Source organism: Pyrgilauda ruficollis, unplaced genomic scaffold (genome assembly GCF_017590135.1).
Source record: "Pyrgilauda ruficollis isolate IOZ18807 unplaced genomic scaffold, ASM1759013v1 scaffold7, whole genome shotgun sequence".
In the NCBI taxonomy this organism is placed as follows: Eukaryota; Metazoa; Chordata; class Aves; order Passeriformes; family Passeridae; genus Pyrgilauda; species Pyrgilauda ruficollis.
The window spans coordinates 3,778,701-3,800,462 of NW_024528821.1; the positions used below are offsets into that span (position 1 = coordinate 3,778,701).

The following is a 21,762-nucleotide window of genomic DNA, read 5'->3' on the forward strand; positions in this document are numbered from 1 at the left end:
AAAACCAACGAGAACCCTCTTTTGAAAACAAGATGTGTCCTCCCTGCAGAGCTGAGATCTACAGCAGAGCACGGTGATGATCTGAACCAGATCTCACCAGGGATTTGAAGTCCCATTAGAGACTCTGGGCTGGGGCAGATGAGCCAGGAGGGAGAAATTTTGGGTGAAGGAACTCAAAGAGCAGCATGACACCGAAGTGGGCAGTGCTGCTGTTCTTTTTGGGTTTGGGATGGTGCTGCTTTAGGACTTTTAGGCTGTTAAGCAGCAGGAACAGGCTGGGCTGTGGGCTTTGATGGTTTGTGTTGATTCACTTAATTAAGAAACTTCTCATCCAAACAGAACCTCACAGCTCTCTGAGTTTCAGACCTGTTTCACTCAGGTCTCTTGAGAACTTTCTCTGGAGCTGTGCAGAGGTTTGTGTGACCACAGGGAGTTACTCTGCCCTGGAATATCCAGTGTCCTGTGGCTGTGGATTTGTCCCAGATGATGGCACTGGTCACAGGACTGGTGATCTGGTGGCACATGAGGGAAAGGAGTCAGCCAAAACAAGAGCTTGGGTGGGTTAAAGCCTTTAAAATAAGTTTTTTCCCCTGGGACTTGTGGGAGTGCAAGTGGGGAGGCAAAGATGGACATGGTTGGTGGTAAAAGCCACGACCTTCCATGAGCTGCAGCCTCACCAAGATATTCCCTTTTCACAGCTCTGTTGGGCCCCTGGGAAAATGGGAGATAAGTTGAGTGGTTCACTGTCACAATTCCTTATGGCACCCAGTCACATCGTTGTGTTCATCCTGCCTTTGCTGGCTGCTTGGACTTTTCATTTTCTTCCCTGAATTCAGGGGAAAAAATGGGAGTAGAAGGAAATTTTAGCACAATGGTGTAGAGAATTATTATCTTGATGATTGGAGCTCAGCCTCGTGGTGACCATGGAGGTACCTGACCTTCAAGGAGCTTCATTCTCCCCGTCCTTGTAACCTCATGGTGGCACCTCTGGGCAGCCCAGAATGAACTCTGGCCCTGACAGGGTTGGTGTGACCTAAAGGACAGGAACAGAGCTGGAAGCAGGAACCAGAACCATGTCTTCCCCTCTGAGGCAATGACATTACTGCATTTTTTTCTCTATTATTTTATTCTTATGGTATTACATAACCAAATCTTTTTTTCTAAATCAGATATTTGGCCACAGCTGTAGATGGTGCAGATCAAATTCTCAGAGTTTATCACCCCAAAGGCTGCAGCTCCTTTGCCCTGACTTAACTGGCAGCATGAACCAGGCACTGCCCTGAGGGACCCAGCTTATTTTTGGTCATGATATTTATCAAAACATCTGTGACAAGATTTTAGCTTTTTATTTTTCTGTTGGATGGGGTGGGCTCATATTTGGGTCACTCTCTGAAGGTTGTTTTTAGCTATTGAGGTCTGAGGAACAGAGTCCAGCAGTGCCAGGGGTGCTCTGTGTGTGCATTTACACCCCGTGAGCTGGGGCTGAGGCTCATTTTTAACAGCAAAGTGAAAAAGGAAGTAAAAAATGCAGTAAAATGTGTCAAAGCTGCCTTAACCCCAGCAGGAAAATCTAACGAGTTATAGAGAAACGGGGACTCTGCTCAGGATGTTGAGCAACCATGTGACAAAACAGCAAATAAAACAGCGCTGGTGAAAGAAAATATGTGTGAGAGGACAAAAATTCTGCTTTGGTAGGAGAAGCTGTAAATCAGCCCTTTTCATGGCAAAAGGAGATCTCTGGGATTCCATGGGTGGCTCGTGGTGGTGGCCGAGGATGAGGAGGGCGCTGGGAATGTTGGAGGACCCGCGGCCCTGCTCTCAGCTCGGGGGCAGGAGGTGCCTGGGGAGATGAGCTCTGGGAGATGTCACCTGCCCCGAGGCTGGGCCACAAATCCTGCAGAGGAGGAGGAGGAGGAGAGGGCAGGAGGGAGGGACACCCCGAGGGGCCACCCCGGCATGGCTCACAGCAGCAATGACATGGAGCTAAACCAGGGAATTCATCTGCCCCAGACCTCAGGGGATGTTGGGGGCTCAGGCTGGTGGGCAGGCAGGGGAGAGGGCTCTGATCCCATGGGAAGGGAAGGGAAGGGAAGGGAAGGGAAGGGAAGGGAAGGGAAGGGAAGGGGGGCTGTGCCAGCTGTCACATGCGAGGGCAGCTCTGGGTCCCAGCAGGCACAGACGAAGCCCCGAGGCAGCCGCTGGCTCTCTCTCTCTCTCGGTGCCCGTGGCGGGGGAGAGGCGGTGCCATGAAAAAGCTTCTGAAAAGAAAACAAACTTCTTGTGTTCTGACACTCTCTGGGCTTCACATCATTTTCCTACAATGTGTATTTCCCTTATATAAATTATAAAACAACATTTGCATAAATAGAAAAATGATACTGTCACAGTATTTTGCACTTCAAAATGTAACATTTGCAATGTTCACAGAAAAATAACATTTTACAAGAAGGTGCAAATGAAATACCAAAGTCAAGCCTGAAGTCTCTGTGCTTTGAATTTAAAGCAAATATTAATAAAACAACATCCACCTTTGAGCCTTTCTTAAAAAAATCTCTCGTGGCACCTTTGACTTTGCTTCCAGGGAGTTCCCATTACAGCAAACTTTGGAAAGGTTTGGATTCTCTGAATCCTGCTGCTGCTAATGGGGAGTGGATGTGATGGCTGTGGGTCAGTTATCAGTGAAAGGGAAATAATTTGCCCCATTTTTGGTGAAAAGAGGACCTGAAAGGCTTGATGGAATAAATACCCTCCAAGCACATGGTTGCACATGGTTCAAAAGGCAAGGCATGGCTCTAACCCGGGTCTTTGCAGCAGAAAGTGGGAACTGATGGCAAAAAATAGTGTGTGGAAGCTTCCCTGGCTGTGTGATTTGGGGTGATGGCATTTGCTACACCCCCAAATGAGGCTTCATTAGTTATTCAAATAGGAAGTCCTTTGGGGCCACCTTCTGCTCCTCACTCCATGCTCAGCATGGCTGGAGCAGGCTCTGGGCACTCTCTGGAGAATCAGTCTCTGCTGAATTGTCTTGTGCTTCAGAAACAGAGAATATTGTGGCATCCAGTGATTTTTAGGATCAAATTCTTTCTGCACAGCAAGACCCCAGACTCTCTGCTGTCTCTTGCTGGCCAGGATGTGGCTGGGTGATGCCATGGGTGACAGAGGAGCATGGTGTCACCTCTCCCATGGGTCCATGACCTCCTGCTGCCCAGCTGAGGAATGGAAATGCTCCTATTTCTCTTCAGTGAAAATGTGCACCTGAAGTATTAAACCAACACATTTTTGGTCAGGTTTGGGTATTTTTGAGGGGGAGGTTGTTTGTTTATTCCAACCCTCACCAAAAGCAGGAGTTTCAGTTGTTGTTCTCAGTGTCCTGAGGGAAAAAACTGTGGCAAAGGCCAAAATGTAATGAACATTGGAAGTGCTGGCAGCTGTTTGGGGATCAGCATTCCGTGGTGTCCTCCCCAAGCACATCCCTGGAGTGCTTCCTGCCGTAGCTGAGGTGCTGGAGCTGGATGCTGTCCTGCAGATCCTGCCTGGAGAGGCGTCTCCTGAACTCGTCCGTGGTGAAGTAGTAGATGATGGGGTCCACGCAGGAGTTGAGGCTGGCGAGGCACAAAGCCACGGCGTGGAACACCGAGATCTGCACGCAGCCCTCCCAGATCTGCCCGGTTTTCACAAAGAAATCCAGCGGGAAGCTGATGTGGTAAGGTGCAAAGCAAATCAGGAACACCAGGGCACAGGTGAGGATCATCTTTAAAGCCTTTTTCTTCTCGCCCAGGTCCCGGGAAGCAGAGTGCCTCTCCTTTAGTGATAAGATTGTCTTCCAGGAGCAGTACAGGATGATGAGCAGGGGGGTCACGAACCCCACCAACTCCCCTATGGTCATCAGCGTGATGGAGGTGGGGAGGTCCAGTTTCTTGATGGGAAGATCCACAAAACAGGCGTTTTTATCCTCCTGGTGCTGCATCCTGAGGAGTGGGAAAGGCAGGCAGCCCACACAGACCACGACCCAGCCCACGATGCTGATGTAGACATCACAGACACGCCTGCAGTCACTGAATTTGAAGGGGTGCATGAGGAACAGGTACCTCCTCACACTGATGCACACCAAGAAGTAGATGCTGGCATACATATTGACGTACTTCAGGTAGAAGCAGAGCATGCAGAGACCTCCTCCGAACTCCCACGTGCCTGTCAGGTAGTAAAAAATCCTCAGGGGCAAGGACAGCACCTGTGATAAGTCAGCAATGGCTAAATTGATCATAAATATCACGGCCCTTTTAGTCTCTCTCATGTAGCCATAGAAGACCCACAAGGCCAGGGTGTTCCCGATGAGCCCGGGGATCAGGATCACCGTGTAGGTGACGGCGTAGTAGGGCTTGAGGTCTGTCTCACTGCAGTTGGAGCTGCTGTTCATGGTTGTGCTCCGGCTCCGTGCTCAGCCCCGGCATCATAACACGTCCATCCCGCCTGTCCTGCGGCCAGGGGCATCCAGAGGGAACAGCCCAGCCCTGGAATCCGTGCGGAAGGCTCCGGTCACCGGCTCATCACGGGGAGTTCTGGCACGGGAGGAGTTAATTCCAGTCCTGCCCTCGTGTCCTGCCCGTGGGTCAGAGCTCGCTGGGCTCACCTGCAGGAGGGGTGGGCAGGAGCGATCCGCACCGGGAAAAGCATCGCTGTGTGCCCAGCGGACAATTCCTCACCCGAGCTGTGTGTCTGTCACCTTTTGGGTGGCATTTCAGCCTCTTCTCTCAGCTCAGGGCTCAACAGCTGAAGAAGTGGCCCCGCAGCTGGAAGACAGAAAGGTTCAGTTGGAGCATTGTTGGGAGACAGGGAGTAACAGAGCAACAGTTATGGGAAAAGCTGGAGCATCTCTCCAGCAGAAACCCGTGTGGCTTTGGTGCTGGTCAGCTCTTGTGCTGCCCAGCAAGCACCGTGCCCTGTCCAGTGGAGGTGCAGAACCACCAAGGAATAAATAGAAATTGTGTTCATTTTCTGCTACAAACCTGGGGGTGTTGCTCTTCCTGTGTCCCAGCACGTGGTCAGTGCCAGACCTGCCTCCCTCCCTGGAGATATTCTCACCTGCCAAAAACTCCTGAGAAGAACACTCCCCTGGCTTCCCAGGAAAGCCCTCAGAACATTCCCACCCTCCCCAGCTGCAGGTGCAGAAGGAAATCTGCTCCTGGTGTAACCCATGTGCACACAAACCTTTCCCCCAGTGCAGCCACCGCTGCTGTGTCACGGGGTGTCAGTCCCAGGTCAGTGGCTTTCACCAACCCAGGGCCAACTTTTAAAAACAGGGTCAAAACCAGGTTCATCCTTTAAAAATAGGACACAAACCATCCTTTGCAGAACTACCTGCATTTGATCCAATCTGACTTCCTCACAGCTGCTTCTTCTAAGCCTGTCCTTACCCGTCGTGCACATCTGGGGCTGTTGGTAATACCAGAGCTGGTACTAAGGAGACTGGAGGTGGATTTTATTTAAAACTGCAGGCCAAACACATGATGCTATCTGAATGTGTCAGACACAAAAAACCTCAGCCAGATCTGATAAATCTAGAGGAAAATCATATCTCTGCCCAAACTGTCTCAGGTTTGCCTGCCTTTCCACATGAAGAACTATCCTGCAGGTCTAAGTGGGAGAAGTTTGTAGGTGCCAACCCAGACACCAAAGGCACGTTTACTTAATTTAAAATGTTTTAATGTTTTTAATTTAATTTTTAAAAATTTTAATGTTAAAGGTAAAATGACACCTGCTGCAGTCCCTGCTGGTTTTTTTCCAGTGCTTAGGTAAAAAATGTGAACACTTGTTTAATAATGGTCAACACTTGCTGGTGTGATGGTACTGAAACTTTGAAGTAGTTTTGGGTGGAAGCAGAAAATCTGCCATAAAAGGAAACGTCTATTTTTGTATTTTCCCTCACCAAGGAGACTGAGATATCTTCCTTCCTTCCTTTTAAAGAGGGAGCATCTAACTCAAGCAGTGGGGTAAAATGGCTTGTGAAATGATCTTGTTATGCTCCAGAAGTGACAATTAATAATATTTGTATTTTAACAATTTTTCTTATCAGTTTAAACTAGCTTGTTTCTCCTCTCCTCTTGGTAGAGGCTCTTGTCACCCACTGAGGAAGACTCAATCCAACTCCTTTTCCCCTGGCTGCATTCCCAGGTGGGAAAATCCACCTTAACTCCATCTCTGGGCCTTGGGACACACAGAGGGAAGGACGAAGTGCACCCCCAGCCCTTCCACACCTGCACATCTTATTTTTCCTGCTGCCCCTCAGCTCCTGCCCTTCCCCATCCCCATCACACAGCAACTTTCCTGGAACTCCATTCCCTGCCCCTCCAGCCTGGCCCTGGGGCAGGGAGGCACTTGCAGGACTTTCTGCCTCTCTCTGTGACACGAGGGGTCCCCAGGGCTGAGCTGAAGGTGGGGAGCAGCGAGGGGGCTCAGCCAGGGCACCCAGAGGCACCCTCAGGGCTGGGGAGGGGGTGTGAAAACTCAGCAATGTGAGACACGGCGCTTTGGAAATCCCAAGCAGCAACATCACAGAGTTCAGCCCTATGTGCTGTGTAAAAAACCAGCAGGATGCTAAAAAAATCTCCAGAAAGAGGAAATTTGGGTTTGCATGCTCTGTGCTTGCTTCCCCCTCACTGTGAGGGGGTGGGTGAGAGACTCTCCACAGACTCAGCCTCCTTCTCCCCCTGAACAGCTTTTCCCCTGATTTTTCCATGGGTACCCCCAAATCAGCCACATTGGGGCACTGGATGAAGATTTGTGCCTAATGAGTCAGAGTAGCGGGTAAGAGTTGTAGCCAGCCTAAAATCAGCTTGTTAGAGCTGGGTCCACCCTGGGTAAAGCATTTTCCATGTGGTATCCATCTGCTCCATGAGAACCCCTGCAGGGCTGGGGCTGTGGGAGCAGACCCTTACCCTGCTCACAGCTGGGCTCTGCCCCACAGCTGAGCCTCAGCAGAACTCATCACCCTCAGCAGTGCTCAGGCTCCTCACCTGAGGCTGCTTAGAGGTGTCCAGTCCTCCTTAGGAAATCCTGGGGGTTTAACCCACAGCAGCTCCTAAACCCAGCTGGGTGGGAAGAGGCTTTGGGAGCAGCTCCTGGCTGGGCTGGGTCTGTGGGTGCTCTCCCTGCTGCTGCCTCGTGCCTGGAGCCCTCTCAGAGCTGGGATCTGCCAACACCTCCTGCTCCTGCCCAGAGCCAGGTGATGGATCAGCCTGCATGGATTCTCCACCTCCTGCTCCTGCCCAGAGCCAGGTGATGGATCAGCCTGCATGGATTCTCCTGCTCCTGCCCAGAGCCAGGTGATGGATCAGCCTGCATGGATTCTCCACCTCCTGCTCCTGCCCAGAGCCAGGTGATGGATCAGCCTGGATGGATCCTCCACCTCCTGCTCCTGCCCAGAGCCAGGTGATGGATCAGCCTGCATGGATTCTCCCCCTCCTGCTCCTGCCCAGAGCCAGGTGATGGATCAGCCTGGATGGATTCTCCTGCTCCTGCCCAGAGCCAGGTGATGGATCAGCCTGGATGGATCCTCCACCTCCTGCTCCTGCCCAGAGCCAGGTGATGGATCAGCCTGGATGGATCCTCCTGCTCCTGCTCCTGTCCAGAGCCAGGGGATGGATCAGCCTGGATGGATTCTCCACCAAGCCCTGCCCTTGCTGCTGGCCCAGGTGAGCTGGGGGTGCTCAGTCCCCTCGTGTTCTGTGTGAGGAGGTGTTTCAAGAACACATAAAACCTGTGATGGGGGTGGCAGGGGCACAGCAGCAGCACCCTGGTGTCCCCTGCTCACTTACCCTCCTGGGGGAGCTGGGCTAGGCTCTGCCTGGCACCTCTCTTGTGTTTTTCCTTCTTCTCCTCCACAACCTAAAATAAAAGCAGAACATGCACAGGGGAAACATCAAATGGAAATTCAGTTTCCTGTGAGAGTGAAGGCAGGGTGAGCGTGGCTCTGTCCCTCCAAAGGGGCCCTGTGGGGAGGGGAGAGCTGGCCCAGGGGTGGCCTGGGCTTCTCCCAGTGCCCGCTTTGTTCTCTAGCTCACCTGAAATGCTGCTGGCCTGCCTTGGCAGGAAACAGAATTTACAAGGTATGAACTGAAAATAGAAATGCTAAAACCAGAAACTGAATGTTGTATGGGGTTGGTTTTTTTTTTTTTTTTTTTTTTTTTTTTTTAAAAAAAAAACAAATGACAGAAGATGAGCCTTCTCTGCCTTGAAGTAGTTTCCAGGTGGATATTTGGGATTTATCTCTTTCTCCATCAGAGCAATGTTCCCCCTTGCTGTGCTAACTAAATTCCAAGAATATGAAGGGAAAAAAATAAATGCTCTGTTTTAATGCCATGTGAAATACTCTGCTTTTGCCTTTTAATCCTTTGCAAAAGCTCTTGTCCTCCTTTGTTAATATTTATCCTGGTTAAGAAGGGAAAATAACCGGGAGCAGCAGTGCTGTGTGTCAGCCTAATCCCCCACCCTCCTTCTCCCTTCCTGGCACGCTCTGATATCCCTAAGAGGTGTTTCTGGCACCAAAGCTGTGAATTATCCCCCCAGACCATCAGCACATGGCCCCCAGGGATGCACAGCCGTGTTCCTGTGCTGTGATAACCCCGTCCTCTTCCTCCCTGGTTCTTGCAGTAAATGGAAATTGGCCATGGAAAATCAGTGTGGTACCACTTGTGAGGAGCAGACCACTTGGGACAAACAGAGAGAGACAAACCCAAGGAAAGTGCGGAGCAGTGGGAACTGGGTCAGTGATCCCTCTGTGGGGGGATGGGGCTGCGTGGCCTCAAGGGCCCCTTTCAGACCAATCCCTTCCCAGGTGCTGCTGGGTTTGCAGAGGCTGAGAATCGCTGGAGCTGGGGTTAATCCTTAAATTCAGCTGCTCACTCAATGATAGCAGAAAACACAGCTTGAAACTTCTGAAAAGGCTGGGTGTTTTCGCTTCAGCCATCCCCCTGCTCTCCACTCAGATGCTCAGAGCATCCCATGGGCACACATAGGACCTCCTCAATAAATGCGGTATTTTCTCTTCAATAAAAGAATATAGCTGGGCTTTGCATCTCCTCCCTTCTACCTATTCACTCTGGGAGTCACACCAGGTCTGTGGTGAAGCCAGGACCCCCCTGGCTGTCCCTGAGCTGTCCCATCCCCTCTCATCCCTCCCGGCGCAGCCTCACCACATCTACGGCACAACGACCAAAAAAAGCCCGACTGAGCCCCCCCAGCGTGCCCCGACGGTGACGGGGACAGAGGACTCCCGGCCCTACCTTGGCTGTGGCGGAGGCTGTCCCGCTGTGTCCCCGCGGGGCTGCAGCGGTGCCCACGGCCGGTCCCTCCCTCGCCGCGCAAAGCAAAAGCGCAACTGGCGGGGAGCGGCACGGGCACGGCGACACCGCTTTGGGGTGTCCCTGCCCCGGCTCCTGCCTGGGGTCACCCCCTTTCCTCTCCTTCCGTGGTTCTCACGGGTGTTTGTCAGGGTGCTGGTGCTCTCGGGGTGTTCTGGGAGCCGTCGGTGTCACCCCGGGAGCTGTTCGTGCTGCCGGGGTGCGGTCAGGAGCCCCAGCTCAGCTCCCGGGGACACGGAGCCGCTGGCAGAGCCCCTCCGGGACAGGCGCGGGGCGGAGGGAATGCCAGGATTCAGCCATTCTCTTCCTTCCCCAGCTTTCTGGGAAAGGCTCCTTCCCTCTCACCTGGGTGTTTGCACCTGCAGTCCCCGCTCCCAGGGATTTTGGGGGGATTTAGGGTCCCCCCGAAGCTGATCGTGGGCACACTTGGGCTCCCCAAAAGCAGCGAGTTCTCCGCGGTTATTATCATCTCGTTCAGGGGATTCCCACAGCTCTCACGGAGCAAACAGGGTGAGAGCCAAGGGCTCTTCTTTTCCAAACGTGCCACGAAGTGGTGTCACCTACGGCCACGTCCCCGGGCCACCGCGGTCCCCGGCCATCGGCAGAGGGCAGAGCTGGCTGCGCTTTGAGCTTGAGAAGCAGCACTTCCCTGCGCATCCAGCGGAGGACTCCAGCTGAAGGAACATCAACAAGAATTCTTGTTAAGGGAGTAATGATTCAGTTGGTTAATTTGAAAAAGTGACTTTGCTAACCATTTCCAGAGAAGTTCTGCAGAGATTTCGGACTTTTTAATCTGCATTTATTAATTTTTCTTGTGCATCTTCCCAGGAGAACCGCACACACACACACACATATATATATATATATATATATATATATATATAATTACACCTGCTCCTTTAAAGCATTGTTGATTTATCACAATTCCAACTTAGGGTTTGTAGCTCTCTACACTCCTTTTTATGGTGGTTTACAGGACATTAATGGCTCTTACAGCCTCGTAGGGCACAGGGTTTGTCACTCTGTGGTGACCCAGCCCCTCTCCAAGGCTCTGGCAGCAAAGTTGTGAATTATGGGAGATGTGGACCACATCTCCCAAAAATGCAGCTGTGTGCCTGTTCCAGCAGCTGATGCTCCTGCTGGTTAGAGTTTCCAGCTCTATTCTGAAGCTGCTGGTGACTTGATGGGCTTTAATTAACGTGGGAGCCAGAGCTTTCAGCACTGTGGGATCTCCTCTGCAGAGTTGTGCCTGCGGCGCAGGGCTGGGTTTTGGACTTTGGATGTTTTTGGGCTGGCAGCAGTGGGGTTGGGGTTTAGTGCTGAAGGGGGTTCTGTGGTGCTGGGGTCTCACTGAGCCCTCAGAGGAGGATGCTGCCTCAGCTCATGTCAGTCCTGGGGTGTTTCCCTAATTCCAGCAGGATCTGGGATGTGAAACCTTCCCAGCACCTCCCACCAGCTACCTCTGCCATGCTCTCATTCATTTCCTCTCCCTCTCCCCAAAACTGTGTGATGTGACACCCAGGGATCCCCAGGCTCTCCACCAGCATTTCCCTGTGTGACCCTGGCACTCCTGCCTCCCCCGAGGGCTGAGGGGGATGGTTTGGAGGTGACTTTAATAGACAACAAAATTGAGGCCAGTCCCAGGAATCATCAATCCCTTGTGGCTGAGCAGCACCTCAGGGGATGGGCTCCTTTGCTTTTCCCACTGCAGCAGGTGATGGATTCTCTGCTTCACTGCCATTTCCACAGCAGTCAGCCTGCTTAGAGGAAGGCAGAGCCTGAGCTCGGGGCAGGCAGTGGATGTAGGGTACTGAGGGAGGTTTTGTTTCAAAACCACCTTGCAGGGCACCCCCAAATCCTTTTTTGCTGGTGCTATGTTCTGTGTGCTTTGCCACTGGCATCCATCCCATTTCCCATCACTCCAGGAGTGTTCCTGGGCTGTGGGGTGGGAATTGAGGGTGCCTTTACCAGCAGGCAAGTTCCAGTCTCTGAGTTCTGCTGTCCCAGGGAAAACCCTGGCTGGACCTTCCAATCCTGCTGCAGTGAGGCCAACAAAAATCAGGAGGTCTTGGAGCTGGGCATCAAATCACAAAGCAATTATTTTACAGCATAAAGTAAAATTTTAAAATTGTATTTTTCTCTTGTATTGATAATATATTTTTTTCTTTACTTGCGTTTGTATCTTACAAGAATTGGAAGTTCTCAATTTATCTAAGCTTGTGCTTCACGACCCTGGAGGAGCTCCTCAGAGAGAACCAGCTGAGGTCTTTCTGATGTGCACTGCCCATCTTTAATAGAAATAATTCCTGGGAAGGGGTTGCCTGTCTGCTCTCCACACCGCTGGGGCTGTCCCAGGGGAAAGGAGTGTGTCTGGAAAAGGGGAGCAGGCACAGCTCCACGGATGCATCTCCCGGCATCAGCAGGGCTCACATGGAGCCAGGGATGCAGCCGTGCTGAGAGTTAAAGATGCAACCAGGCTGAGAGTAAAAACTGCTGGTTTTCCCTGTCCTGTGTGCCTGCAGCAGGGAATTCTCTTTAAAAACCAAAAAATCCCTGCAAAAGGAGCAGGGCCGGGCGGTGGCGTGGCAGCGTCTGCCGGGAACGATGTGCTGGCTGTGCCGGGATGAGGCTTTGGCTGCTCCTTGGAATGCTGAGCGCCCTCCCAGTGCTGAACGCTGCCACGGCATCCACGCAGAATTCCCAAATCCTCTCCCCCGTGCCCTGAACAGGACCCCAGAGCATGGGAGGGGTGATGGACACACCTGGGGCTGTCACACGGTGCTGTCCCACCACACCCCAAACTTGGGCTTTGCGGGGTGTTGCTGGCTGAGCGCACGAACCAGAAAATTGGACTGGGGTCTGATGAAATCATGGCTGTCTGTAACACAGCTCCCTGGCTTGGAGAACCACTCCCTGGCCCGCCTGGGCTTGAAGCAGCAAAATTCTCTTGGAGTGTGTGGGAGCTGTGCTCAGGGTTGGAGCTGTTGGTGTTTGTTCCCTTGCCAGGGACAGCACTTCCCATCTCCAGCACGAGGTGGGTGGGTGGAGAAGCTGCCCTTTGCCAGCAGTGGTGCCAAAAGTCAGGAGAGGCTCGACTGTGAGGGCTCCACAGAGGCTGAGTGGTTTTCCAGAGGCAAAGTCGCTTTGGGGCTGGACTGGGAGCATGTGGTCATGGAGGGAGGATAAAGGTATTTTTAGCAAGGAGAAAAGCAGCTCCCCTCCCTCCCTTTGGGGCCCTAAAAAGTGCTGTGCAAGGGACAGCTTGGATACTCCCAAGTACTGCATAATTTTAGGGATATGTAAGTGTAGGTTTTGATGGGATTTTGGGAAAAAATTCTTCCCTGTGAGGGTGGGGAGCCCCTGGCACAGGTTGCTCAGAGCAGCTGTGACTGCCCCTGGATCCCTGCAAGTGTCCAAGCCCACGCTGGACCAGGCTTGGAACAACCTGGGCTAGTGGGAGGTGTCCCTGCCCATGGCACAGGTGGGATGAGCTTTAAGGTCCCTCCCAACCCAAACCATTCCATGATAATCCTAAAACTGATAAAGCAGGAGCCTGGCAGGCATTGGAAGAGCAGGAAGCACCAGTTTGTACTGGAAAAGGATGGTTCTTCAGGGACTGATTTACAGAAAATCCAGCAAAATCCTTTCTACCTGGGGTGTCCCACCCTGTGAGGGATTTTTCTGTATTTCCCGTGCCCGAGGCAGGCACAGCCTGAGGGAGGGTTTGCTGTTGAGTCTCCATGGGACATTAGTGAGACTTTTGGGTTTGCTCTTTCCTGTTCTCTGTTTGTAAGGGGCAAGCTGTGTTGCAGAAATGTCAGAAAAGCAATCTGAAAACAAACTGGCCGAGTCCCAGTGGGAACTGGAGCTCCCGGGAAACCTGGAGCTGGTGCTGCCAGTAAAGTTAGAGCCACAGTCCAGGATTTGCTGTTGCTCAGGGGGGGCTTATAAATGACCTGTCCGTGGTCATTCAGGGCCTGGATGTCCAGCCCAGCTCCTCAGGGTTGTGCCATTCCCAAAACACCGGGGAAAAGCCACAGTCCTGGTGAAGATCCTGCTGGTGTGGATTGTCCTGTCTGTGGGAGCTGCCCTCAGCCAGTCCCGGCATCGGTGAGGTTTTCTTGGGTTTCCTGTTTTGCCTCCACACTCTGTTGGGTTTGGGCCATCTGAAACAGCATTTTTCCAGCCCTGAAAGCTCTTTTTTTCCCCCCCAAGCAAACAAGGAAAACATGGCCTTTTGTTATTTATATTTTTTGTGAGAGGAGGAGGAGATTTGGGACAGAATGAGCCCCAGGGCAGTGGCTTTTCTGCCTGCTCCCGGAGTTTTCTGCCTGTCTCTGGCACACTTTAAGTACCAAAGCAAATTCCTCCAGTTTGTCTGGATCTCCCATCTGGTCTCCCCCATCCAGCCTCAGCACCCATTTCGTGCTTCCCTGAAACGCTGCATGGGGTGGAAATGTGCATCCAATCATGGGAAAAGCTGTTTTCTATCAATCCTGCTCTGCCTACATTTACTTAAAAAGTTCCCTGAGGTTTTCTGAGAGGAGGAGACTCAGAACCCCTGCACTGGCCACTCTTCAAGGCTTCTCTGAGCCCCAGACTTGGGTGTCTCCCCCAAATTGTGTCATTGCTCTGAGAGCAGATGTGGAGCATAATGAGAATATTTCCAAGCACTTAAAATAATACTCCTAAAGCTCAAATACGCATTTTATTTCCTCAGAGTTTGAAGCTTTCAGAGTATACTGGAGTCAGTTTTGTAAATTTCCTCAGTACCCAGTGAAGGTTGGGATGATTTTTTGGTGTTCAAAGCAAAACTGAAAGTTTGGATAACATCTTCATGTGCAACCACACATGTCAGCAACATGACAAATATCACAAGACTCCCAAGGACAACACAAGAGACACCAATGACAAGTCCCTGTTTTTGCAGCTCACACCAGAGCTCTGTGAGTTAATGTGCCCTGGGAGATGTCACATCTCCCTCTTTGCTTGTGGCATATCTATCGTAATTTGTCTTCCAAATATTGATCCCCCATAATCAGCCAAGCAGCTGCAGGTCCCAGGAGCCAGGTGGATCCTTCTGCTCAGCTCTGGGTGCCTTTTCCAGCAGTGTGAGCTGAGACTGGTTTGTTGAGCCCCCCTTACGACACTGATGTGATACAGGTTAATACTCTTTGCTTGGTTACAGTCTTGCAGTCCAGGTTAGGCTGGATTGGACCCAGGTGATGGATTTTTGTAGCAGAAAAGATTCAGTCTAGGTGGAGATAATGAACTGTCCTGATCCACATCCCTGTGTGAGTATGGTGGATGCTCCAGGTGATGGTGGCTGTAGGTACTCAGGATCTGGGCTGAAATCCCCGAGCTGTGCCAAGGCTGGGCCTCTCACTCACAGCTTCAGAAGGGCTCCCAAAAATGGCAAATCTGCAGAAGCACGGAAACACCTGAAATGAGGCACCTGAACCCACTGCAGCTCAGCACAGGGGAAACTTCGGCATCAACAATGGCTTTTGAGGGGATGGAAGACAACAGTCCCCAGCAGCAACAGCACAACCAGCAAATCTTTTGGCACCACAACGTCCTCATGGATCAGGCCCTGCCATCTGCAGCACACAGGGACAATTCCAGATGGATTTGGAGAGCAGAGCAGTCCTCACTGCAGCTCTGAGCAGCCCCTGCATGGACAGGGCTCTCACGAGATGGACTCCAGCAGCAGCTCATCGGGCGGCACAGCGGGGATGTCCATGCTGTTTATTTGGCCAAAGAACTTGGGAAGGGACCAGAACTTGAGGCGGGGGAGATTCCTCTTCCTGACGCGGATGTCGTGGGCAGTGTCGGCGCCGGCGGCGCTGCTGCGGCGGGGCGGGAGCCGCGCTCTCAGGGCCACGCAGCCGTGGCGCAGCAGCTGCGCCTGGAACTCGGAGGTCATGAAGTAGTAGAGGACGGGGTCCAGGCAGCAGTTGAGGCTGGCCAGGCACAGGGAGATGGGGTGGAAGCGCAGCGTGCTCCGGTGCACGGCGCAGTCCCGGATGACGTTCTCGATCACCATCATGAAGAAGGGGAAGTTGATGTGGTAGGGGGTGAAGCAGATGAAGAAGACAGCGGTGCACATGAGGACCATCCTCAGGGCCTTTCGCTTCTCCCCGGCGTCCTGCAGTGCCGTGGGGCCCTCCCGCAGGGAATGCCACATCCTCCACGTGCACCAGGCGATGGTGCCGAAGGGGATGACGAAGCCAAAGAGCTCGGCCACCGTCACCAGCGTGATGGCGGCCCCGGGGCTGAGCTGCTTCACGCCCAGGTCCGAGAAGCAGCTGTTGATGGAGCTGGACAGGGCTGGGCTCCTGACGATGATGAGGGGCAGGCAGGCAGCCCCCACCAAGAGCCAGACCAGGGCGCTGATGGCCACGTCGTAGCGGCGCTTCCAGCCCTTGGCTCGGAAGGGGTGCAGCAGGAACAGGTACCGCTGGATGCTGATGCAGCTGAGGAAGCAGATGCTGGCGTACATGTTGAGGTACTTCAGGTAGAAGCACACCTGGCACAGGAAGCTCCCGAAGGGCCAGGTGTGGTTGATGTAGTAGTAGGTGCGCAGGGGCAGTGAGAGGACGTGGGCCAGGTCAGCCACGGCCAGGTTGATCATGAAGATGACGGCTTTGCTCTTCCTGCTGAGGAAGCGGCACAGGACCCACAGGGCAGCGCTGTTGGCCAGGAGCCCCGGGATGAAGATGAGGGTGTAGGTGGTGGCATAGAGGGTGGACTGGAAGGACATCTGGGGGTCAGAACAGTTCCCAGAGGACACGTTGCTCTCCATCCTGGCCGGGTCTCCTCACTCATGGGGCGGTCACGGCAGGGGGAGGAGTCCTGGAGTGGGTAAAAAGATGCTGTAAAACCAAAATCTCTCCATGGAGTAAGTGTGCTTTAGGACAGAAGAGTCAGTTGTGTGCAGGTGTGTGTGTGGGGAAGGGTGATCCCCCTCCCAGGCATCCTCCACCCTCTCCCTGCAGAGGTGCTCTGCGGGATCTCGTGAGATGCCCCAATTACAGTGAATACCCTCAGCTCTGTAACATCCGTCTCTTGATTGCCAGAGAGCTTCTGCAGCTCCCCGGGTTTTCCAGAACCACCATTTTATCAAGTTTCCCATCACACTCTGTCAAATTGGTGCTCTACATCTACAGGCAATTTCAGCTGGACTGTAAATAAATAGGGATTTGAAATGGATTTAGGCACTGTCTTTGCAGATCCATGCAGGGATTTGATGTGAATCGGCAGCAAAGGCAATAATTAACATCCCCAGGCAGCTGAGGCCAGGGGAGAGCTGCAGACAGATCCATCAGCTCTGGCTCCAGAGTTAGAGCTGGATTTATAAGTTAATAACTGGCCGAACACACGCCAGTTGCTCTGCTGGTCCTGCTAACTCAATTCCGGCACTCCTGGCACATTGTGCAGGCATCGTGCTGGAGCAGCAGGAATTATCCCTCAGCAGCAGGAATTATCCTTCAGCAACTGCTCAGGACATGCAGGGAGATAAATACAACTCCTTTCTAGTTAAAGTAGAAATTCTTCTCCTCCATTTACCCGTCCCAGCTCACCCGGTGCTGAGGGGATTTATTGGAGGGTCATGGGGAGTTCAGGTGCTCCTGCTGCTCTCTGGAGAAGTGATGGATTTTGCCATTCATGAGCAGATCCCATGGGAAAGAATCTGTTATGTTGGGAAGAGGGGATTTGGCAGCAGCAGGATACAAACCCAGGGGCTGCAGCATCGTCTGTAACAAACAGTGGCATTTTCCCCTTGGAAATGGAGCCTGTGAGAGGTGGGCAGCCTGCCCTGCCCTTCCCTGCCTGGAGCTGGGGCTGGCAGAGCCCTCAGCACCTCCTGTCACTGTCACCCAGCCCCTCATCAGCAGTAATTAATTAAGAAGCAGCCACAGTGCTGTTTCCCAGAGCCTGGTGTTTGTCACAGGGATGGGTTTCCGGGAGTGTACCTTCAAGGTACAGGATGAAGTCTCCTTCATCCTGTGCCTCCACACCTGGGCAGCTCTTTGATGGAGTTACCATGTTTTCAGGATCAGCAGGAAATCATAATTTTAGATTTTTTTTTTTTTAATGTGCAGATAAGCATCTAAAATACAGCCCTAGCCTCTCGGCTGGCTGCCCCCCACCCTCACCTCTGATGTCAGCAGGGTCAGTGCTCCCACCCTGCTTTCCAAACTGAGCCTTTCCCGATCTGCCTTCCTGCTTTTCCTTGTTTTTCCAGTGGAACTGGGGCTGCTGAGTGAGGGCACCTCTCAGCTGCCAACCGTGCCAGAGGTTTGTGATTGCTCCACTGAGTTGGGAAAGGCAGGGGAGAGTGGACATCTGTGCTGAGGAATACTGGGAAACAGCTCCTTGGTCCCTGCAGGATCCCTGTGCTCCTCACCTGCCCAAAAAATCCAGCAGGGACTTGTGCCCTTTGCACTCAGGCTGTTAACCCAGGGAAAGGGGTGGCAGGACTTGTCTTCACATCCCTGCAGAAAACAGAGAGGGAAAACTGCCAGGGAGTGTGGGGGATGCAGCTCCTGGCACAGCTGTCCAGTGACAGAGGTGGCACTTGGTGTGGGCTCACAGAAGGGGTGGCAGAGCCCCCGGTGTCCCTGCCACACAGCTCAGCCCAAATCCTGCACCTCTTCCATGGGGAGTCTCCCTGCTGGTTTTCTCCACGTTTTTTACCTTCCCTGGGAGCACAGGATGCCTCTTCCTGCTCGGAGGGCTGGCTGGCACCCCTGGTACCCACACAGCTTTGGAGGGCACTGGCAGGAAAGCAGCAGAGATCCCCACCCTGGGCGGGGGTCAGGCCAGGCTTATTCACTACAACAATTCCTGGGAAGGTGGAGTTGTTAATTTTTTATTGTTTTCCAGTTTTCCCTTCACCCCATGTCCCTCCAGCCTCCCCCTGCCTTGCTGGGGGTGTCAGGACAGAGATGCTCCTGTGGGCTCTGTCTGGAGTTTGGTTCAGTGCCTTCATAAATCTTCTATAAAATATTCCTGCCGTTCTTTGGTTATTTTCCCATTTCATCCACACATGGATTTAAACACAGGCAGGAGCAGGGAGTGGTTTTTTTTTGGCAAAGCTGAGTTTTAATCAGCTGAAATTCCACAAGGGAGCCCAATGTCAGAGCACCGACTGTGGATGCAGCCCCGCCATTCATTAAACATCAAATAACTGCAATTAATTAGGAGGCCAAGGCAGCTCTTAGAGCACCCGGGGCTGATTTTTGGAGTGCTCCTGGAGGCGATTGTGGCTGTCAGTGCTGGAAACCGCCCGGCTCCTGTGAATCATCCGCCCGGGCCCCACCCAGCCCCACACCACCGGGGTGTTCCTGCATTTGCTGCCCCCGATCCATTGGCAAAGTCGCCCTCATCTTTTCCATGGGCTGCTCGGACAAGCCAGGCTAAAGCTGAACTCCAGGCATGGCGGGGGAGAGCCCTCCGAGCTAGGGGATGGGGGCAGAGCTGCCTCCCTTCAGCGCTGGGATGCTGGAGGGAAAAGCAGACTTGGGGGAAAAACATTTAAAAGCAAATAAAAAATAAATTTAAAAAAAAATCTACTTATGGCTTAAAATGAGGTCTTGGTTTAAGTAGTGGAGTTTTCTGGCTCTGGGGTTGTAAGCAACAATTTTGTTTGTTTAATCTAGGCACTAATAGGAAATGCGTAAATAGAGCTGGTCGCTGATGGCAGCCTCTGTCAGTAAGGACAAAATTGTGGGTTTTTGGCTAAAACAGCCTCTCCCCATGTCGTCCCCCACACCACAGCCTGCCCCAAGCACCGACTCCCCTCACCAACCCTCGGAGACCAATTTGTGGGCACAGCAGAAGCGGCTGAGGATGTTGCACCAGCTCCTGCCCGATACCATCTCTCGAAGAGCTACAAAAACCTGATAAAGTTGCTAAAACTGCGCCAGTCTCAGTGTCCTGAAGAAAAGAGCAGAAATGCCACTCACCTTGCTGTGCTTGCCATGCTCCGGGGGGGTCATAGCCGTGCTAGGGAGCAGGAGCAGCCGGCGTCCTGCTTTTATTTCCCACTGATTTTCTCAGCAATCCCAGCGCCTCCTCGTTTAACTTCCACATGGTTTCGGAGCTCTGGAATCCTGCCAGCATCTGCAGCCCGGTCCGGTGGCTGCAGAACAGGAAATCCTGTATTTTCCTTCTCTTCTCTACACCAAACGTGTGCAATTAATGACGTTAAAGCCTCTGGAAAAGACTGGATGGAGACCTCGGATTTCTGTCCCCGCTGGGCACAGGGGCTGTGGGAGGGGATGGTGCTCTTCCCTCCGGCTGCTCCTGCTCCTCTCCACGGTCACTTTGCCCGGGAAAAGCTGTAAAATACAGAAGCAACCTCCCAATAAGTGCTCGCTGAAGGAAAACCGAGCACTCTGCCAGTGTAAGTTACTGGAAGGGAGTAATTTTCCTTCATTTTCTTGGAAGCTTGGTTAGCCTCAGACTATCAAGGCTGCAGGCTAAAGCTGGAGGGTCTGGACTTTATTCCTGACATAATGTGATGGTTTAAGGTGGAGATTTCCCCAAAATACCGTTGTTTAAAAGCCCCATAATGTGCATAATTCCCAATCTTTTTCTTTAATTCCTTTAATTCCCTTCCTATATATACATGCACATGTAGAGTTTTTAGCTGTTTTTCTGCCTGCTGAGCATGACCTCCTTTCTGCATGGCCGAAGAAGTGGTGTAACTTCATGGTGTGACTTCTCAGCTGCCTCTTTTCCAGCTGAGCAGTTTTCCCTGATATCCAGGGTCACAGCTCATGGCCCAGAGCTTGTACAGATAATTTGGCTGTTGGCAACTTTCCCTTTCCAGAGGTAACATAAAAATAGAAATATTCTTACCCTATATTTTTTTAATGGTTCTGTGACCTCACAAAATTAACAGGAACAGAAATGAAAGGAGGAAGGTCTTATAAATTTGTTACCAGCTCAGGGGCTGGGATCAGGAGTGCAACAGAGCTCTGCCACCCACTCAGCTGCCAGGTCTCCTTGTGCCCAGAAATCACAGAATCTGAGAGTGATTTGGATTGGGGACCTTAAAGACCCTCTGATTCCAACCCCCCTGCCATGGGCAGGGACACCTACCACTATCCCAGGCTGTTCCAAGCCCTGTCCAGCCTTGGACACTGCCAGGGATGGGGCAGCCCCAGCTTCTCAGGGCACCCTAAATCCCCATGGTTCTCATCTCAGACGATTTGGGACATGCAAGAGCTGTTTGTCATTCCCAGTTTTCTTCCTGTGCATCTCTTCCAGCAGCTGGTGCTGATCCTGGGAAGAAGGAGCAGCGCTCGTGTGTTTGTGGAGCCTTCAGAGAGCACAGAAGGGAGGCTGGCACTGTGCCCTGTCCCTCTCCAGAGGGCAGAGGTTAATCCCAAAGTGAAGGGGTGTTTTATCAGGATATCCTGCCTGGGACATCCTATTTCTGTATCTGCAGCAGCGTATCCAGCCATCCCTGAGCCCTATTTTTAGGTGTTTGTTTCCAGCTGTGCTGCTGGGGAGGGAGAGATCAGTGGATGTCAGACCCAAGCAAGGGCTTTGTAACCAAGCTGAGCCCTTCCTCTGCTCCTTGGCTTTTTGGAGAACTTTTCCAGAGGATCACAACATTCCTGGCCATGAAAAGCTGAGGGATTGACAAACCTCAGTCCTCATCCTTCCACACACATGGATCAACCTCTCCATTCTTCTTTCAACTTGAGCATGTCTTTGTTTAGCATTTCTGTTTCTCTGGCTCATCCCCAAAGTGCCTTTCACACTTGGCAACGTTCTGCTTTCAAAGGCAGAAGACACAAAGGAACTTTTAAAATAACTTTTTAAATAACTGTGAGACTTTATCTAAGGCCTCCAGATAAAGGTCTCTTCTCCTGCAGCCTGGTATCCTGTGGGCAGGGGGCCAAACGCAGATGATCAGCATCTCTCAAGCGCCCCGCATTGAGAATATCTGACAGGATGCACCTGAAGGATGTATGAAAAGTAGGGGGAGGAGGAGGTTTGTTCACACAAAGCAGCTTCACCCTTGGAGCGGGGCTGGGTGAGCCCCCAGCTCATTGTCCCTCTCTCTGTCAGACAGAGTTCTCTGCAGGGACAGCATTTTGGGAAGCTCTGATTCATTTTACAACAAATAATTGTCAGTGCCTCCCTTACTTTTCTGAGCTAAGACTTTGTCCAATCCACAAACCCAGAATTTTGGTTAAAATGTACCAGTCATCCCCGAAATCTTTTAAGTGCGATGAAGTGGTTTCATGTTTTTGAACTGTGGGGTTGTTATCCTGCATTTCCAGCATATTTTGTTTTTTCTCTGGGCAGAGAGCTGGTAATTTCATTTAAGGGAAACAAGAGGTACTGCAAGATTCTGCAGCTCAGAACCTGAAGCTGCAGA

At 52.1% G+C, this 21,762-nt stretch overlaps 2 protein-coding genes across 2 annotated transcripts; both read right to left on the reverse strand.

The window, feature by feature from the left end:
* Positions 1–3,267: 3,267 nt before the first annotated feature.
* GPR174 (G protein-coupled receptor 174) lies at positions 3,268–7,865 on the reverse strand. Its single transcript, XM_041485191.1, has 2 exons — positions 7,815–7,865; positions 3,268–4,790 (listed from the first exon to the last, which is right to left on the reverse strand). The coding sequence occupies exon 2, from the start codon at positions 4,415–4,417 to the stop codon at positions 3,440–3,442; it is 978 nt and encodes a 325-aa protein (XP_041341125.1). The 5' UTR covers positions 4,418–4,790; positions 7,815–7,865; the 3' UTR covers positions 3,268–3,439.
* A 6,214-nt stretch (positions 7,866–14,079) lies between these two features.
* On the reverse strand, positions 14,080–19,485 carry LOC121363233 (putative P2Y purinoceptor 10). The gene is made up of 2 exons (XM_041485389.1): positions 19,331–19,485; positions 14,080–16,214 (listed from the first exon to the last, which is right to left on the reverse strand). The coding sequence occupies exon 2, from the start codon at positions 16,162–16,164 to the stop codon at positions 15,049–15,051; it is 1,116 nt and encodes a 371-aa protein (XP_041341323.1). The 5' UTR covers positions 16,165–16,214; positions 19,331–19,485; the 3' UTR covers positions 14,080–15,048.
* Positions 19,486–21,762: the final 2,277 nt, after the last annotated feature.